This window comes from Drosophila suzukii, chromosome 3, assembly GCF_043229965.1.
Source record: "Drosophila suzukii chromosome 3, CBGP_Dsuzu_IsoJpt1.0, whole genome shotgun sequence".
NCBI lineage: Eukaryota > Metazoa > Arthropoda > Insecta > Diptera > Drosophilidae > Drosophila > Drosophila suzukii.
The window spans coordinates 84393163-84409417 of NC_092082.1; the positions used below are offsets into that span (position 1 = coordinate 84393163).

The following is a 16255-nucleotide window of genomic DNA, read 5'->3' on the forward strand; positions in this document are numbered from 1 at the left end:
GTGGTTTAATTCTCTAATAGTCTAAGTTAAAATTTTTAGTTCATGTTTATTTTGCGGTGTTTCCAATTTATTTTGAAATTATGGAAATTATGTACTGCCTCTAACTGCCTTTGTTCTAAGTCCATTATAGATAGTGTTATAGCTTTCCATAGATAGTAATACGTGCAAAATTTTGGCAGTTCGATTGGAGGTCGCACGCGCGAGTTTATCAATACTTTTTAAAGGAAATATAAGTCTGAGCAGGCACAGATAGTTCAAGTGTACCAAGATATGATTACTGTGTGATAATGGTAACATAATCCGTCCCTATATAAGGAACGCAAAAAGTTTGAGTTTTACACATTCGATTCTTAGCAGTCAGGAAAAATGAAAGCCTTTACATTTTTGCTTGTGGTTTTGGCCTCGGCCAGTTGTCTTTTGACTGCTCAGGTAAAATTATTGATCTAAAAGGTTTCAACTAAAATAAAATTCCTATATTTAATTATAGGCCAACCTTATTGAATCGAGCGAATTGAGCTTGGACACGGAGGCTGACTTTGACTATGAGTACGAAGTGGAACAACTTATGGATGAAATGGATGATAGCTACGAGTTTATGGAGGTGGAAGATTTCGGTGTCTTCCGAACCTTCAGGAAAATCCTTTGGGCTGCCTTGAGGACTGTTCGTGGCGCCGATTGCATTATCAGGGAGGTGGAAAGTGTGCTGGACGCTAGCAGAAACTACCTGAAGTCCGTTGAGCGCTGCGGCTCCGATCTTCCCAAGGATGCTAAGGATCTTATCAAATCCGTGAAGGACATCGTCCATATCTCCGACACCATCATTAATTTGCGTGCCAGGCTGTGCAGCAGGGACCGATTCTTCTTGACCAGACTATACCACAAGCTGAGGTGCTTCTTTAGGGTTTTCGGGGCCACCTTGAAGCTGGTCAGGGAGATTCCCAGGGCTCTGAGGGAGATCGCCAAGTTGCCCGCTAATGCCGGCCACTGCGTTATCAAAGCCACCGACGACGTGAAGGGCTCTCTCACCTCCTTCTCTCCCAAAATCAAGACCTGCCTTAAGAAGTAATTCAGTACTATGAATAAATAAAAACATTGTTATTTTATCAGCATAAAAAAGGTTGTCTTACATTTCACGCAACAGAGAAATCTGTATTGCACAATATGGATCCCTTGCCTTCAACTGCCTACCGCTGATAACTGCCGGAGCCCCAAAAAGTTAGGAAACAATCAATTACTATTTTAATAACTTTTGATGACCGAAATCATTTTACCAGAAAGCGATCGATTAGTAGACCTATGCTTCATATTTTGCTATCTTTTTATACCCTTGCATAGGGTATTATAAGTTTGGTCAGAAGTTTGTATGGCAGTGAAGAAGATCTATTGATTTAAAATAATTTTCTTAAATATGCTTAAAGATGTTCTAAAAGATTAAGAATTAAACGATAATAATAAGTTTTCCAATTTGTAATAATTTTTAATTGGTTTATGTCATCTCAATTTATCAACAGAATAAAATTAACATAGGAGATAAATTAATGACAATGACAATGAACTTATGTACCTAATTAAATGTGGTTTCCTTTTAAATGTTAGATAAGACAACTATTATTCCAAACTTTGACCAAGCAAATCAGATGGTCTATCATCAAAACTCAAAAGGAAGTACTTCATAGGCAATCTTATAGATACTGCGGGAGGTTCAAAAAGAGCTCTTGAGTTTTGTTTACTGATTGGGAAGTAAGATTTTAAATTGTTTGCTTAGATTAATTTTGACTCTGAATATTATTTAACTTTTTAAAATTAAACAAAACATTTCGGCAATTGAAGGAACGACCCCAAATGGGGTTAAGACATATAATATTTAATTTTTTAATATTATTGTAAACAATATCATTATTAACAAAGTAAAAGAACTAAACACAAACTAATTTGAATTTGAAAAAGGTAGTTAATTGAAGATACTAAAATGTTACAGGGTTGCCATGGCTTTTTAATGAAATAAGGCGACAACTCTGGAAATTCAACAGGGAATGCCCAAAATATTTTAGTGAGGATTTGGGACTCCTCAAATTAGAAGCCTAGGCAAAAGACGTCAAAAGTTGTCGTGACAGATTAACAAATTATTCAGTTCGAATCGGGAGCAGTGAAAATGTCCCAAATAAACAATACATTTTTAAAGCTGCGAGCTCGTCTGCGGGAGCGTGATATCAAGTTGTGGGAGGATCCATACTATTTCGAGGGCGTTGGCAGTATCGAATCGGAGATGGATCGTTTGGCCAGGGACTTGAGTGCAGAACTGAGCATTGCCATATCGGATTGCAGGATTGCTCTAAACGAAATGCAGGATAGTGCTCTCAGGAAGCTGGAGGCTCGCAAGGAGTTCAATGACACTGGATTGGCCACTTTTAATGTGCGCTGTGTGGACGGCAAAGGTGTCACCTCGAAAATGATGGAGATCAAGTGCTCGCTGGGAGACTTGGGCTCGGAACTTAAAAAGGAAATTGCCAAAAAGCTGAAGTTAAATGATCCCAATCATGTTAAATGCATTTCAAAAGGTCGCATTATTAAATCCCACAAGACTTTGGCTTCACAAGGCTTAAAGACCAATCAACAGCTAATGGTGATATTAGGAGGTGAAAACAAAGGTCAGAAGCTGCATGAACGTATCCAGAGAATTCGAGCTGATGTGGAGATAATTGCGGATGCCGATCATCGTTTTATGGAAATGGAGGATCAAGATGGACGTCCGATTTTTCTGCCACCCGATGAAAATCGATCTCTATTGATGGCCATGAGCATGTACGAAGCATCCAGAGCTGCCATACGTAGGGAACACTTTGATGAGGCCCTACTTTTACTTCTGGAGGCCGATGAACTCTTCTCCCGTTGCAACTCGAACATTCTGGAAGCGGTGGATAATTATGCTCTCATAAATCTGGACATTGTTTGGTGTTATCTTTGCCTGAAGAGTATCACCCAGTTACCGGATGCCCAGCGGCGCTTGGAAATTTGCGAGAGAAGCTTCTTCAAGAGTTACGGCGAGCAGTTTAGTCGTTTATATTCGATGAAAGGTACCAGCTGTCCTGAAAGAGCTTTAATTATGCGGCTTCATCTCCTACAAGGTGTACTCTTTTTTCACCAAAATCGTCGCGATGAGGCTTATGAGAAATTGGATGAGGCTGCCAAGGATTTGGATGAGTTAAGGGTCAATGAATATCAGCTTACGACACTAATGGAAATGGGATTTGGGGAATCGGATGCTCGTTTGGCTTTAAGATCCTGTGCTGGAAATGTGGATAGAGCCATACAGTTTATTCAGGAACGTATGGAGAAAATCTCTGAAGAACGCAAGAACTCGGCTCAAGCGAAGCGTGTAAATCTAGAAATGCGGGAGGCAAATTCTGGGGGCGAATGGGTGGATCCCCGTAGTGTTTGCAGACTCATGGAGATGGGCTACGAAAGACGTTTGGTTGTGGAGGCCCTGAAGAGAACCGAAAATAATCTGGATCGCAGTTTGGATCTTCTACAGCGCCGTTCCGATGATCTCCGAGCTAATTTGCCCGCAACACCTCCAGTCGATGAGTCTCTACTTTCCACTCTTCAACAACTTGGTTTCCCGGCCTCATCCGCTCAAGCTGCTTTGGAAACCACTAATAATGATTTCCGTAAATCCATAGAATTCCTATTGAAAAGTTTCGTCAGGGAGGATGAACTACTAGGTGTTATTGAAGCCATGACTAAGTTACTAGAAGATCTCGGACCTTCGGGTTCCAATAGAGGAAACAACCATAACACCACTCCTTTGGTAAACCTATCTACCAGCAAGATAAACTTGATCAAAACGGTTCTTAGCCAGGCAAAGTCCGAGATGGAATCGTACAATGCATTCAAAAGAGTCAACGACGAGTTCTCCGAAATCAATTCTCACTATTTGGACATAAAGCTAGTGCAGGAAGAGCAAGTCCTTATCGAGTATAGAAGTCTGCTGGAGCGTTGAATTCTTTATACAAAGAAATTATGTAAATTTTGGAATTTTCCAAAATATTTGTAATTGCAAAGATTATTAAAATATCTCATATATTTTATGTGTAAATGGTTTATTCTTTGTCGATGAATCGGTGGGATTATTCGTATTGTACAAGTCAGTTTAAATACATTGCTTTAGGTACTCCGACTTTATTTAATTACGTTTACTATAGAATACCTCCATGACAAAATTTATACCACGATTACGTGGCGATGTGATCGTGACCTGCGATTTACGAAAGGGTGGTAGATTACTCATAGAGATCGAACCACCTACTTTTGATTTATCCCAGAATTTGACAGCACTGACCGTGTGACTCATTGATATCCGCTCGATATGGGTATGAACTTTTAAATACTTGGCCCTGACATGTATATGCTTCCTAAGTACACCATCGCCCGGGTTTGGCCATCCAAATATCTGACTGTTGTCCCTCCCGATGGTCTTGTTTGAAAATAAGGTGATGAAAATTGCCAAAAAAATAGTATGGAACCTCATTGATAATACTTTTCCTACTATAAAGAGAGTAGAATGTAATTAACTGTTTTGCATTTCAGTGTCATGCTTGATATTATTTTTTAATAGGATTAAAGTGGTTCCACTTTCCAGAAAATATTCTCTCTTGTTAATATCCAATGGAATGTTTTGTAGGTTTTAGAGTCTTCTACGAAACTATATATTTTCCTAACATAAAGCGCTCTGCAATCCAAACAATTAATCATAATTTGTTGGCTTTACTTCCAGCTCCAGATCCATTTCGACCATCCATTTCGACCATCCATCCAATCTCCCACCAAAAACTCATCTACTTAATGCCCGACGAAGTATGCTATGCATTTTGGTGGCTGATGTTGCTTTTATTTGCTCACTCATGTGCATAACGTCACAGTTTTTCACAATTTTGGTTGTATTCTGTGTGTGTACTCTTTGCGTTTGGCTGACTTTGTGAAAATTAATAAGTTTCCAGACCCTCGCCAATCTGCCAATGCCATGCGAAAGTTCTGCAGATGATGGCCAAATAATTTGTCGTCCTGTTTTGTGGCGTTATTTCCGAATCGTTAAACCTAAAATAAACCCAGTTTGGCTTATTTCGCTCTTCATTCTTCGGTTTTTCCTAGCACTTTTCTTCATTTCGTGTTTGTTCGGTTTAGGTAGATTTATTATATATGCGAAATGGCGCACAAATTTTGAGTGGTTGACATTTTCACTTGACTGCAAATTCTATCACTTTTTTCCTCGGCTAAATCGAGCATTCAGTGGTCCCACAAAAATATTACCTTACCAAAAAGTAATTTCGCTGATTGTTTTATATTTTAATAAATGGAAGGTCTCCTTGGTTACTTGGTAAAATTTATTTAGATTTTTGAAAATGGGTTACAATACGTTTTTTGCCAAAAAACGAGACGAAAAATGTCCAACGTTGTATGTCAATCGATTGCAAATTTTATTTCGAGGTATTTTTTTCACTGCATTGGCAAACCATTTAAACCACAATGGGGTTTAAAAATTGTTTCTTGCAGTTTGGTTGATGCATTTTCCCCCTTTTTCCTATTTCTCTGAGACCTCGCGTTATGACACGAAAATGCAAAAATTTGTGAGGCAAAAATCACAAAAAAAGAATCGCGGCAAAGAAGAAGAAATGTCAAAATGTTGTTCGAGGACGCGGCGGCCTGTCTTATTTAGTAGCGAAAATGAGCAGCGGCAGGCATATCCTTGCTGGAAAAAAAGAAGGGGGTTTGGCAGGCAGAGGACAGCGTTTAGATTTTGTTTTTTTCCAGGGTTTCCCAGGGAAAGGGGTGGGAAAAGAGAAAAAAAAGAAAAATGGGAGGAAAATGCTTCACTGGGCCGCGCATTCTTTGGCTGATTTCCGTTGGTTGTTAGTAGAGGTTGCAACCACACTTAAAAACTTACTAAAAAATAAATTTATTAAAACAAAATATTTTTTTTACTCTTGTTGTACTTAAAATTAAAAGCTTTTTTATTTAAGAAAGTAATTGTAAATGAAAAGGTAGTATATTTTGGCCTTTGTTGAATGAAATATAGTTTCAAAGTATTTTCAATAAATTGTTTCGATAAACATAGGTGAACACTTTTTTTTAGTTATTTTAAAATTTCACGTAGCCTTTAATTGTGTTTTAAAATTTAAATTAATTATAATGTTTAAAGTAATTTAAGATTAAGTTAAGGTACTTATTAAAATCATCAACTTTTAAGAAACTTTCATTCCCAATATCAAAAATCTTTTGTAGGATAACTCAGTTCCTTTTTTATTTGTTGTATTATATTATGTACTTTTTTCAGTGTGGTTTACTAGTTGTTGCTGGCAGTTGTTGCCGTTGCTAGATGTTGTTGTCATCAACAGCCAGCAACATTATCATTGTAGCTGCAAGTGGCAGTTGTTGCTGCTTCTGCTGTTTGTCCTCATTATCGTTTGTCCCATGCTCCTCTCATGTCTTTTGGCATTTGCATTTCCATAATAATATCTCTTTTTTTCGTGTTCTCTGGGCAACTTTAATGGGTTTGTAATGTAAGTGAAGTGAACTCAACTCTGCTCCGCCTTTTGTGGAAAATATATGCCTTAGATTCAGATCTTAAAAGACTTAAGAACTGCACTAAAATGTAAAGCCCTGCATTTAAATTGAATACCTCAAGTTTGGGCACCAAGAAAAACAAAAAAGTTTTCCAATTGGAAAAACTCCAAAATGTTTAGCATTCGCCCTGAGTTAATTAAAAAAAGATTTCTCATCAACTTTTTCCGCAACTTAACCGCAAGAAGTGTCGCATAAATTACAAATTAGTTAAATCAGCCTGTGACCAACCCCCAACCGCACATACTCTCATAACTTTCCCAGGAAACCTTGTGACCTTCTACCACCAAGCAGCTTCATCATCATTACCATCGTTATCATCTGTGCTTAGGAAAGTGAAAATAATGCAAATGATAAAATTATTTAATGATGCGGAAGTGCGTTGATAAGCAAACGACAAATAATCGTTGCCAGAAATACTGGCCTTATATTTGTAGGGCTCTTTGTTTCTTTTAATAATGGTTATTTGGTGGGATTACACAAAATACTGGATATATTGTTTGGCTTAAATATTTAACAAATAATAATAATTTATTTTCTTTCAATTAATATTAAGTTTTCCAGTTTGGTCCTAATCCTAACTGATCTTAGGGTATTTAATAACCAAAAAAATTCTTGTTTTGTTTTGTTTTTTTTACCGAATCCTAAGTTATCCCATAATTCCCAGCTGTACTGGAGCCTATGCAATTTAAGTTGAAATCTATTTACGTTTCGCTGGGTGCTGGCAAAAGTTTCCCTAATGAGATGAGACCAAAGTCTCATGTGGCAACAGGCGAACTTTATGTGCTCATAAAGTCAAGTTCCATCTCCACTTATCCCCTATTGGAGTTCCAAAATGAGTCCATAACTTTTCTGTAATTTACATTTTCATTATGTCAACCGTTTAGCACAGAGCAGTGAGTAAAAAAATGCACAAATTAAAAGCGTGCCTTGCTTTATAGACAGTCCCATTGGATGGATAGATGGCAAAATATCTACATTTTATTTAGTCGCCTCTGGTGCAATAAGTATTTGTCCCTCAGGCGGCTAAAATTAATTTGGCGCCATCGTACGAAAAAAAGAAATACATTTGCTGGATATACTCATTAACAGAGTTCGTTATTTTGTCAAATAAAAAGCTGCACATGTCAAAGGGGTGTGAAAATGGTTGTGTTGTGGGGGTTGGGTTTTATTTCGGAAACTGCTGATTTAAGTTCACTTAATTTGATGTGAGTTTACAAATTGTTTAAAGTGAAAAGTTAAAATGAGTTTTAATGAAATTTCATTTAGCGGGGACCATGAAATGTTATGTAAAGTGAAAAAATTCGTAGGGGTTTTAAACTTTCTGGTTTTGATATTACAAGGGAAAAAAGTATGGAATATTTGATTATATATTTAATATATGATTTAATAATATTATTTTATATTGAACCATTTTTATTAAAGCTCTGTTAAATATTAGCTTAAAAACTACAATTTTGTCTGCCATATAAAGTAATATCCTTTAGTATGCCTTGTAATCTCTGAGTTCCACCCACTCCAAGTACTACTTAGGGATACTGTGATATTTTGTGGTCTTGTCCATTTGGGAACCTCCCACATTTATTCATTCATTCGGGCAACAGCCTGAGGTTATGTTTTGTCGTGTTTTGTGCTGCAATGTTGCACCTACATAAAATGGCTAAATGATGCGTTAAAAATGAGAGGAGACCCCCAGAGGCGAGGGATGTAAAATTTTGGAGGGATGGGAAAGCCGGCTAACCGGACAAACTGTCGCAGTCACAAATTTTGTCTGCCATAGGGACAAGGCCTACAAGAGCATTTTGAGTGTGGGAATGTACTCGTAAAGTACCCGAAAGGGCAACATTTGCTAATGACAAACAATTGCAGCATTTTACCACGTCGGTGGGATGAAGGCCCCATTCAAGCATTCAAGTGCCACTCCCCCAACTTCCGCCATGCTCCAACTTTTATTATTATGCAACGTGCGTTTCATACCGCAAAAATCCGCACAAAAAAAGAAAGAAAATCAAACAGAATTTAAGAGAAAACCCTTTAGTTTCAGGCGTGGCATGTGCTGCACATAAATTTTCCTTGGTATTTTTTATGCGCTAGGTATATATTTTTAGCAGTTCGCTTTATTTTATTTTTTGGCATTTTAATTGCAATGAAAGTGTGGTTTAAAAAAATGAACTTATGGACGCTTTTTATGCATTCATAATAGCCAGAGAGACACTGTCACATGGACCACAAGTTGCCGGAACGGCAGAGCTCTATGATTTGTGGCATATTTATGTAAATTTGTGGTTTTTTCCCGTTGCCTGTAGAACATCTCTTCAGAGCCAGGCTAAAAGGCCACCTTAAAACCAGCAGGCAGCAGGTGTTGTGGCCGAGCAATTAGTGAGAGTTTGGACCAGAATCACTTCCATTATAGCAGCCTTAAGAATTGGAAGACAGAAGCTTAGATGTTATTATTATTATTGTTTTGAAAATGTTTAAAAATTCAATGCAGTTTTATAAACAATTTTCTATTAAATTTTAATAAAAAAAACTTATTATAAATAAACTTACTATAAAATAATTGTATTCAACTTAAAACTTTAGTAATATTTAACAAAAAAAACCCTTTGAACTCTTAATTTTCCACTTATTTAGTTTTGTTTACTTGTTAAATTCAACAATACAAGAGTTTCATATCCATTAGGTCTGAACGAAAGCATTTGAAATTCTGCAGGCCACAACTCTTGACTTGGCCAAGAGGTAGGAAGCATTTGGCTGCACGTGGCTAATCAATTTGCAGAACATACCCCCAACAAAGAAAAATAAAAAGCTTAGTTCATTTCTATAACCAGAGTTGTTGGTATTTTTTCCAACTGATAAACCATGGCTAATACGCAGCTACCAAACATATTTTCTTTCTTATTTTTTTAGATTGAATTTTAAATGTTAATTACAAATATTAATTTCCAAAATAATATAATATTTATAATTCTAAGAAACTGACATTAATAAAGTTTAATAATATTTCTCAAAATAAACAAATATTTGGTCTTACAAATATGTATTTATTAAAGTAATCGCCACTGCGTATAGCCCCTTCCATAAAGCTTGACCAGTGCAAAAAAGGAAAATACATGAGGAGACCTACAACCACCCTCTGTCGGTCTGTTGACAATGTCCTTGTCGTCCTGACTGACCTGAGCAAAACCGAGCTGAACTGACGCTGCCATCGACGACAGGTGTGCATGATTTATGAGATTTACATATCAGTCGGTCCGCCGATGAAGCGCGTTGATGCGCCGCCAACGACAGGCGGACAGGGGCGACAAGATATGGAGAGGGATCGGATATGGACAGATATAGAAGGGGCAACATGTTGCCCTCATCCGCTATAAATAGGCTAAAATGAAATGCAAATTTGTGCACTGATTGATGATATTGCGCTTGTTAAGGTCAACTCACACACTTTACCTAAGTCCCCTTACTACTTTCGAACTTCTTTTTTCAGGGCTCTGCCTCATATGGCAAATGAATTTCAAAGAGGTAGTGAAAAAAGAGATAAAAGAGCTGCATACTTTGGGGCTGCTGGGAAAAGATACTTTTTTGTAGCTACGTTTCAGGCGGAAGTTTTAAGTCGATGCTTTGTAAAAGGTATACTTAAGAAATTTATTTGAATTAAATTATATAATATCTCATTAAATTTGCAAAACGTTGCTTATTATATATATCTAATTACCTGTCCGCGTTTAATTCCACTTAAGTGTTGATACAACTTTAATCAGATTATTAAAAAGAGTCATCTAGCTAACAATCATTCCCAAACTCGTGTGTACTCGGTATATATCCCTTGATTACGCCTCTTTCCCACGGCTGCAAACGTGCTCATTAACCAGACGTGGCGGGCCTGGCAGACGACAGCAGATCGCCTCCCCTCCACCGAATAATACCATCCGCCCCCATATCACCGAAAACCCCCCTCCTAAATCTGCAGAAAATCAGCGGCAGGCAACATGTGTTCCTGATATTTTTATGGCATTGGATACATGCAGTCTGGGTCTCAGTTTTCTCGGTGGCAAAAGCAGCCTAAGCTGCCTAATTGTTATGCGCACAATTCGCAAGCAAGAGCCTCAACAGCACTGTGATTTGGAGGCCTACATACCCCATGCACATACGAATACGAATACGACTACGACCATATAGGACCAAAGACCATGGCAGAGTCATAAAATTTTCATCTAGGAGTAGTTTTAACGACGCAAATTGGACTTAAGGGCTTGCCAAGCACATTAATCTCGGTGAGGAATGAAGAAAGTGTCCTTAGTGAAATTTGCTTGCGTAAGCATTAACGAAATGTTAGGAATCCTTGTATGACTAAGCACTATACAGGAAAATGTGTTTTTAATTAAAAACTATTCAAGGCTAATTGGTGATTTGGGTAAAATGTATTCCATTGTTTTAGATCATAAGTAATATATACGACATGGGAAAATACTAGATTTCAGTTTTAGGTAACGAAAATAATTAATATTAGGTTAGCCATACTTTGTTACTAATAAATCGAATAGTAATATGCCTTTTTTCTATTACCCATAAATCTTATTTCAAAAACTTAACAAAGCTGCACATATTTCTTCTTTAAAACCTTAAATCTCCAACGTTTTGAAACTCACTAATAAATCGCTTTTTAATTTTATGGCTGTTTCATTAATAGGCCAATAACCGATGTTGCCTCAACTTGGTCATTGCTGGTTAACACCCTACTCCTCCATTAAACCCACAAAGCCCCACGTTTTCGATTTTACTGCGAGGCCAAAGGTTTCACTCCTTTCGGCTGATCAATAAAATGGCAGCTAAATCAATTAGCCGATGGCAGGGGGCAACTTCTTGGCACTTTCATGAACTTCTGGCCGGTAATTAAAATCCACCCACAATACCAATCTGTGCTGGAACAGATTTCACTAATTACTTTTATGACCCAAATTTGCTGAATGCGCAGTTTGCTATAAATCCTTACCTTTGAGCAGTAATAAACTTGGGGAACATCAGTTGCAGACTAAATATTGCCATCAATGGCTGGTCTTCTTCGTTCTTGTCCTGTTCAAAGTACCCAGTATTTTATGGTGCTCTAATAAAATTGAAAGAATGATCGATTTGGTGATCTGTTAATAATATAATATTTATAGTTATGATAAATTACCACATATGGTTGTTAAAAAATCTATTATGATATAATATAGGGTTTAATGTTATAATGTTTCAAGGTTTTTAAAAATAACGCTTGAGTTATTAACGTATTTCTAAAACCTAAGATCTTAAAGAAGATTTTTTACTGTTTTTGATGGGTTAATAATAAGTATTTCTGATTCGTGTAACTAAAAGATGGTTCTTTCTCAGAACTTTTTCATTTTATTCGTTTCACTCACTTCTCTCGCCATTTCCGAACTAATCGAAGACGCTTGCTTTCAGAATTTATTGCTCCTTCTGCGGGGGCGTGGCAGGGGGCGGCTAAGATATTGGCGGAGGGGGGCGTGGCAGGGGTACAAACTGCTCCTTTGACCTGTCTGCCTCAGTCACTGTTTTGCTGTTGCTATTGTTATATATTTCTCCTTCTTTATCGCCTGGAGCTCTGCAAACAAGTTTCTTATGTCCCGACGAAAAAGAACCAAACAAAATATTACAGAAAAAAACTCTTTTCACCGTCAGCTGCTCGACTGCAGAAAACTCGTTGCGCTTGTTGCGCGTTTTGTTGTAAATTATAAAGAAATACAAAAAAAAATGGAAAATTACATGACATATTGCTTAGGAGTGAGTCGGCCTTTGATGTTTTTAGGCCGCCTAATAAGCCGTTCAAGTTATTGTTTTACTTTTTTCCACTGATTTGGGAGCGCCAAACCCATAAGACCCGGTCTGCGAGTTTGCAAAAATTTAATTTGTGTAAATTTTGGATTTCGCGGGGGTGTGCTGCCAATTGCTAATTGAGGTGGGTGCAACAGGCGACTGAAATGCTATATAAATATGGTTTTTTATGCTGTGGAACTGGATTAAGTGTGCTTGATTTTTTATTATGCCAGTTTGTAGCATTACTAAGAATTTGTTTTGTTTCAATTTTTAAATTTTTTCTTCAAATTTCAATCAGAAAATTAAGATAAAGTTAAAAAAAGCTTGAGTAAAGGATTAAAATGTATAAAAAAAGGCATAGAGTACATCTTTTCCCAAAAAGTAACTGTTGTTTAAAATGTCAAATTCAGTACGTAAGTGTTTTTATAATATTTTTTTATATTGTGTACATTTTCTTTATATATATATTTTTTAATTCTTAAACAAAACCATTTATATTTTCTTGTAATTTTTTCTTTAACTTATTTGTATTTTTTGTGATACTATTTTTGACGTAGCGTAAATAATACCAAAAAAATACCAAGAGATGCTCATTTTTATCCCCACCACAAAAAGCAACAACAAAAACAGCAGCAGCTATGGTAACAACAACAACACGAAGCCGCAGCATTCGAGACCGGAAGTAAGAGAACGCTTGAGTGCGAAAGGGACAACAATATGAACGCCAAAAGTTGTTGCTGTCTCCCCAAATGGCGTTTTTTGAGCGACTTCGCCGCAAAACAAAAACGCTCCCCGGCTCTCTCTCACTTTGGGAGAGCGGGCAAGCATTTGAGTCTGTTTTTGTTGGTTGAGTGATGAGGGTGGGGCGGGTGGTGGGGCGAGGAAAGCGTTTATGTTGTGGGTGGTTGTTGGCATCGTCAGAGAAAGAGAGGAAAAGCAGTCCGGCTCTCTTTTAAATTTACCCTGTTTTTCTAGATTTTTTGGGGTATACTGATGGTTTATTTGAAAGTTTAAAGCTAAAGCTGGTTTGTAAATTTTTTTGATATACTAAAATTGATGATAAAATAGTAAGCTTGCCTAACAATATTAAAAAAATAATAAATAAAAATATTTTAAAACATTTTTAGGAACAATATATGAGATATAAATTATAGTCGTATATTCAAAACTCATCTTTACTTGCTTAAACTAACTTAAGAGGACTAAAAAATTATTTTCTAAATTTTCTTGAACATCAAAAAAATGTTATAATATTCAAGAAATATCATATTTTGCATCCTTAAATTTATTGAATCTTAAGAACGGGTATTTCAGAACCGGAAAACTCGACCACTTGTTTTATTTTATTATGCTTGCCGCAAACAGCCAGAGAGCGATAGAGAGAGATTTATAAAAAGGCGAGAGGCGGCCGAGAGAACTTTTTCGCGGGGGCCTTTTTGTATTTGTATCTGTATCTTTCGGTTCGGTTCAGGCATATCTTACGGATTCAGTTTGCTTGCGACCGTTACAACAGCCAGTTGATTCAAAGCGGAGCGATTCGTGGATTCGTTGTCATCGTGTCGTCGTCGTTTTTGTCGTTGATTTCCGTTTGTGCATGCAGATAAAGCCAGGTCTTGACTAGATTCTCGTCTAGGCCTACAATCGAAACCGAAAAACCGAACTCGGCTAATGGAAAATAAACAAACAAACAAGGCCCACATTTTGTTTGCCGCGCATTAAAAGTAATTCCCATTTGTAACCCCCAGCAAAATGATTAGAAAATCTGTTTTCTGGGATATGTTGCATGACTGAATTAAATTACGTGTTAAATTGTTAAGCTAAATGAACAAACCGCATCCATAAAACGGATGCGAGTGCATGCAAATTAATTAAAAATACGATCCGAAATCTCCCGACACATGCATGCGAAACCCATCAAGCTTTATTTAAATCAATGACTTGAGCGACTGAATAAAATATGTATTTCATGGCTATTAAGATTATAAACAAAATCTATCATTAAATCTAATATCAACTTTCATGGTTTATTAACTAATGATATGTTTAACTAATGAATCTTAAAATTTAAATTTAAATTTGATTTGCAATGACTTATAATAAAGAAAAACCACAAGTTGAAGATATAAATTAAATGTGTAATCAAATAAATAAAACAATGAACTTTTGTGTCGAAAAGAAGCCCAGTAATTTGGCTAAATACAACATGTGTAATTAAATAAGTGAATTGCTAATAAATTGATACAACATCTAATTAAACTGGAATAAAATTGAACAAAAATTCGACTCAAGCTCGATCTTGGGAAACCATACAATATTACAAAAACCGCATGGCAGAACAACTTTCAATATTCAAAGCTGAAAAAAAAGCTGTGGTTAATGTTTATTGTGATTTTTGTCGGTGACTAGCTTGCTTTTATCAATTACAATTTTGTGTTTCGGTTTTCTGTATTCCCCAACGAGTTGTTTACGATAAGGAAAGGCAGGCGACATAACACTTGAAGAAAATCAAAACTTGTTCTAGGAAACTGATAATGTGGGTAATTTGACGTCAGGGGACGTCGGTTGAGTTCCCTTCAAATTGTTATGTGAATAAAAATGGGATAGTGTGCAATAATCTGAATTAGAGGAAGCGCCCATCTTAAAACTATGTATATATTTGAATTTGAAATAATTCCATAACTCAAATCTAGAGTTGAAAAAACTCAGGGCACATTCAAATGCGACAATTAAATTAATTAAGCTTAAACAACAGCTAAGATTACTTGACACTTGCAACCGAAATAAATTTGATTTGTAAATTTCACATAAATCAAAGCGAAATAGCTGGCAATCCTTCCCTTCAACTGAATTAAACAATTACTCTTTGTTTCTCGGCTTTAAGCAATCAAAATCAACAAAATGCGTCAGCTGCGAGCTGAGCTTTAAAAGAAATACGAGCTGAGCAAACAGAATAAGATAAACACAGAAAGTCGAGTACAGTCATTGCTCCAATTTTGTAACCTACGAATATTTTTTGGGATTTTTTTAGTGAAAGTAAGGCGCAATCTTATGAAATAAAACCATCAAACCATTGAGCTTCTTAAAAAAATAGAATAAACATAAATACAAATTTTAAAGATGCAGCTTAATTAGGGTTTTACTTTATTTGCTCGCAAGTAACTCACAAAGTCATTACTTTACTTTTTTTTGTAAACAGGGAGCAAGTGCTTTTTATCCTATTCTGTTTAAAATAATGTAAAAACAGTGAGTTACATGTTGAAAATAATAATTTTCTATAACTTATGGATTAACCTAACTTATAGACCCTTTAAGACAATTAAAAGATACTTTAAGATTTCAAAAATATTAGTAGGGATGTTAGGAAGACTATCTTAAAATTTATAAATCCATAAAATACAACTTAAAAGTAATAATTTTCTTAGCTTAAAAAAAATAATACCTATATACATATGTACTCTCATTGAAAATTTCAGAAACCATAAAAAGGAAATCGGATATAAATATAGATATTTACTTAAATAGGAATGCTCCGTTTTTTTTTCAATCCTAAATTATATGGTTTTTTAGGAGTAATCCTGGATGGTTTTCCACTTTTCCAGAGCTCACTGTAAATCGAGGCGAACAAAGCAAGCTATAAAGACGCTCGTTGGGCGACTCAGTCTACTTGCTATATGCGACTATATGGCTATATAGGCCTATTGTCTGGGGAAACTGCATGGAACTGCACATCGGAAATGATTATGGGTTGGGGGGAAGAGTGCCAGCATAGCATAGCGAAAGGGGGGAGCGTGATAAAAGTGATACAAAAGGGGTGGCAGAA

General features: G+C 36.4%; 4 protein-coding genes across 10 annotated transcripts in view; 3 read left to right on the forward strand and 1 right to left on the reverse strand.

Moving 5' to 3' along the window:
• Muc96D (Mucin 96D) overlaps positions 1 to 16255 on the reverse strand; it is a 200641-nt gene that overhangs the window by 123382 nt on the left and 61004 nt on the right. The window contains exon 1 of one of the 4 annotated variants that reach the window (XM_070996903.1): positions 10726 to 10729. The exons of the other annotated variants lie outside the window; for them this stretch is intronic. The gene's annotated coding sequence lies outside the window, so the exon portion shown is untranslated. Of the gene's footprint in view, positions 1 to 10725; positions 10730 to 16255 lie in introns of those variants that run through there. 4 annotated transcript variants of the gene reach the window in all.
• On the forward strand, positions 307 to 1116 carry LOC108012078 (uncharacterized). Its single transcript, XM_065866150.2, has 2 exons — positions 307 to 429; positions 488 to 1116. Exons 1-2 carry the CDS (start codon positions 367 to 369, stop codon positions 1064 to 1066), a joined length of 642 nt encoding a protein of 213 aa, XP_065722222.2. The 5' UTR covers positions 307 to 366; the 3' UTR covers positions 1067 to 1116.
• On the forward strand, positions 2078 to 4088 carry LOC108012134 (NEDD8 ultimate buster 1). The gene has a single exon (XM_017077425.4). The coding sequence runs from the start codon at positions 2153 to 2155 to the stop codon at positions 3998 to 4000; it is 1848 nt and encodes a 615-aa protein (XP_016932914.4). The 5' UTR covers positions 2078 to 2152; the 3' UTR covers positions 4001 to 4088.
• Positions 13940 to 16255, forward strand: part of msi (RNA-binding protein musashi) — a 98130-nt gene continuing 95814 nt past the window's right edge. For 2 of the 4 annotated variants that reach the window (XM_036818332.3, XM_036818334.3), the window contains exon 1: positions 13940 to 14156. The gene's annotated coding sequence lies outside the window, so the exon portion shown is untranslated. The remainder of the gene's footprint in view (positions 14157 to 16255) is intronic. The other 2 variants (XM_036818335.3, XM_036818336.3) reach the window with 1 other exon arrangement.

Excerpts from the sequence above, each read along its gene's own strand:
- LOC108012134 (XM_017077425.4), top strand. The coding sequence starts at position 2,153 with ATGTCCCAAATAAACAATACATTTTTAAAGCTGCGAGCTCGTCTGCGG.
- LOC108012078 (XM_065866150.2), top strand. The coding sequence starts at position 367 with ATGAAAGCCTTTACATTTTTGCTTGTGGTTTTGGCCTCGGCCAGTTGT. Across the intron at positions 430-487 it reads GTTGTCTTTTGACTGCTCAG|GCCAACCTTATTGAATCGAG; the intron begins GTAAAATTATTG and ends ATTTAATTATAG.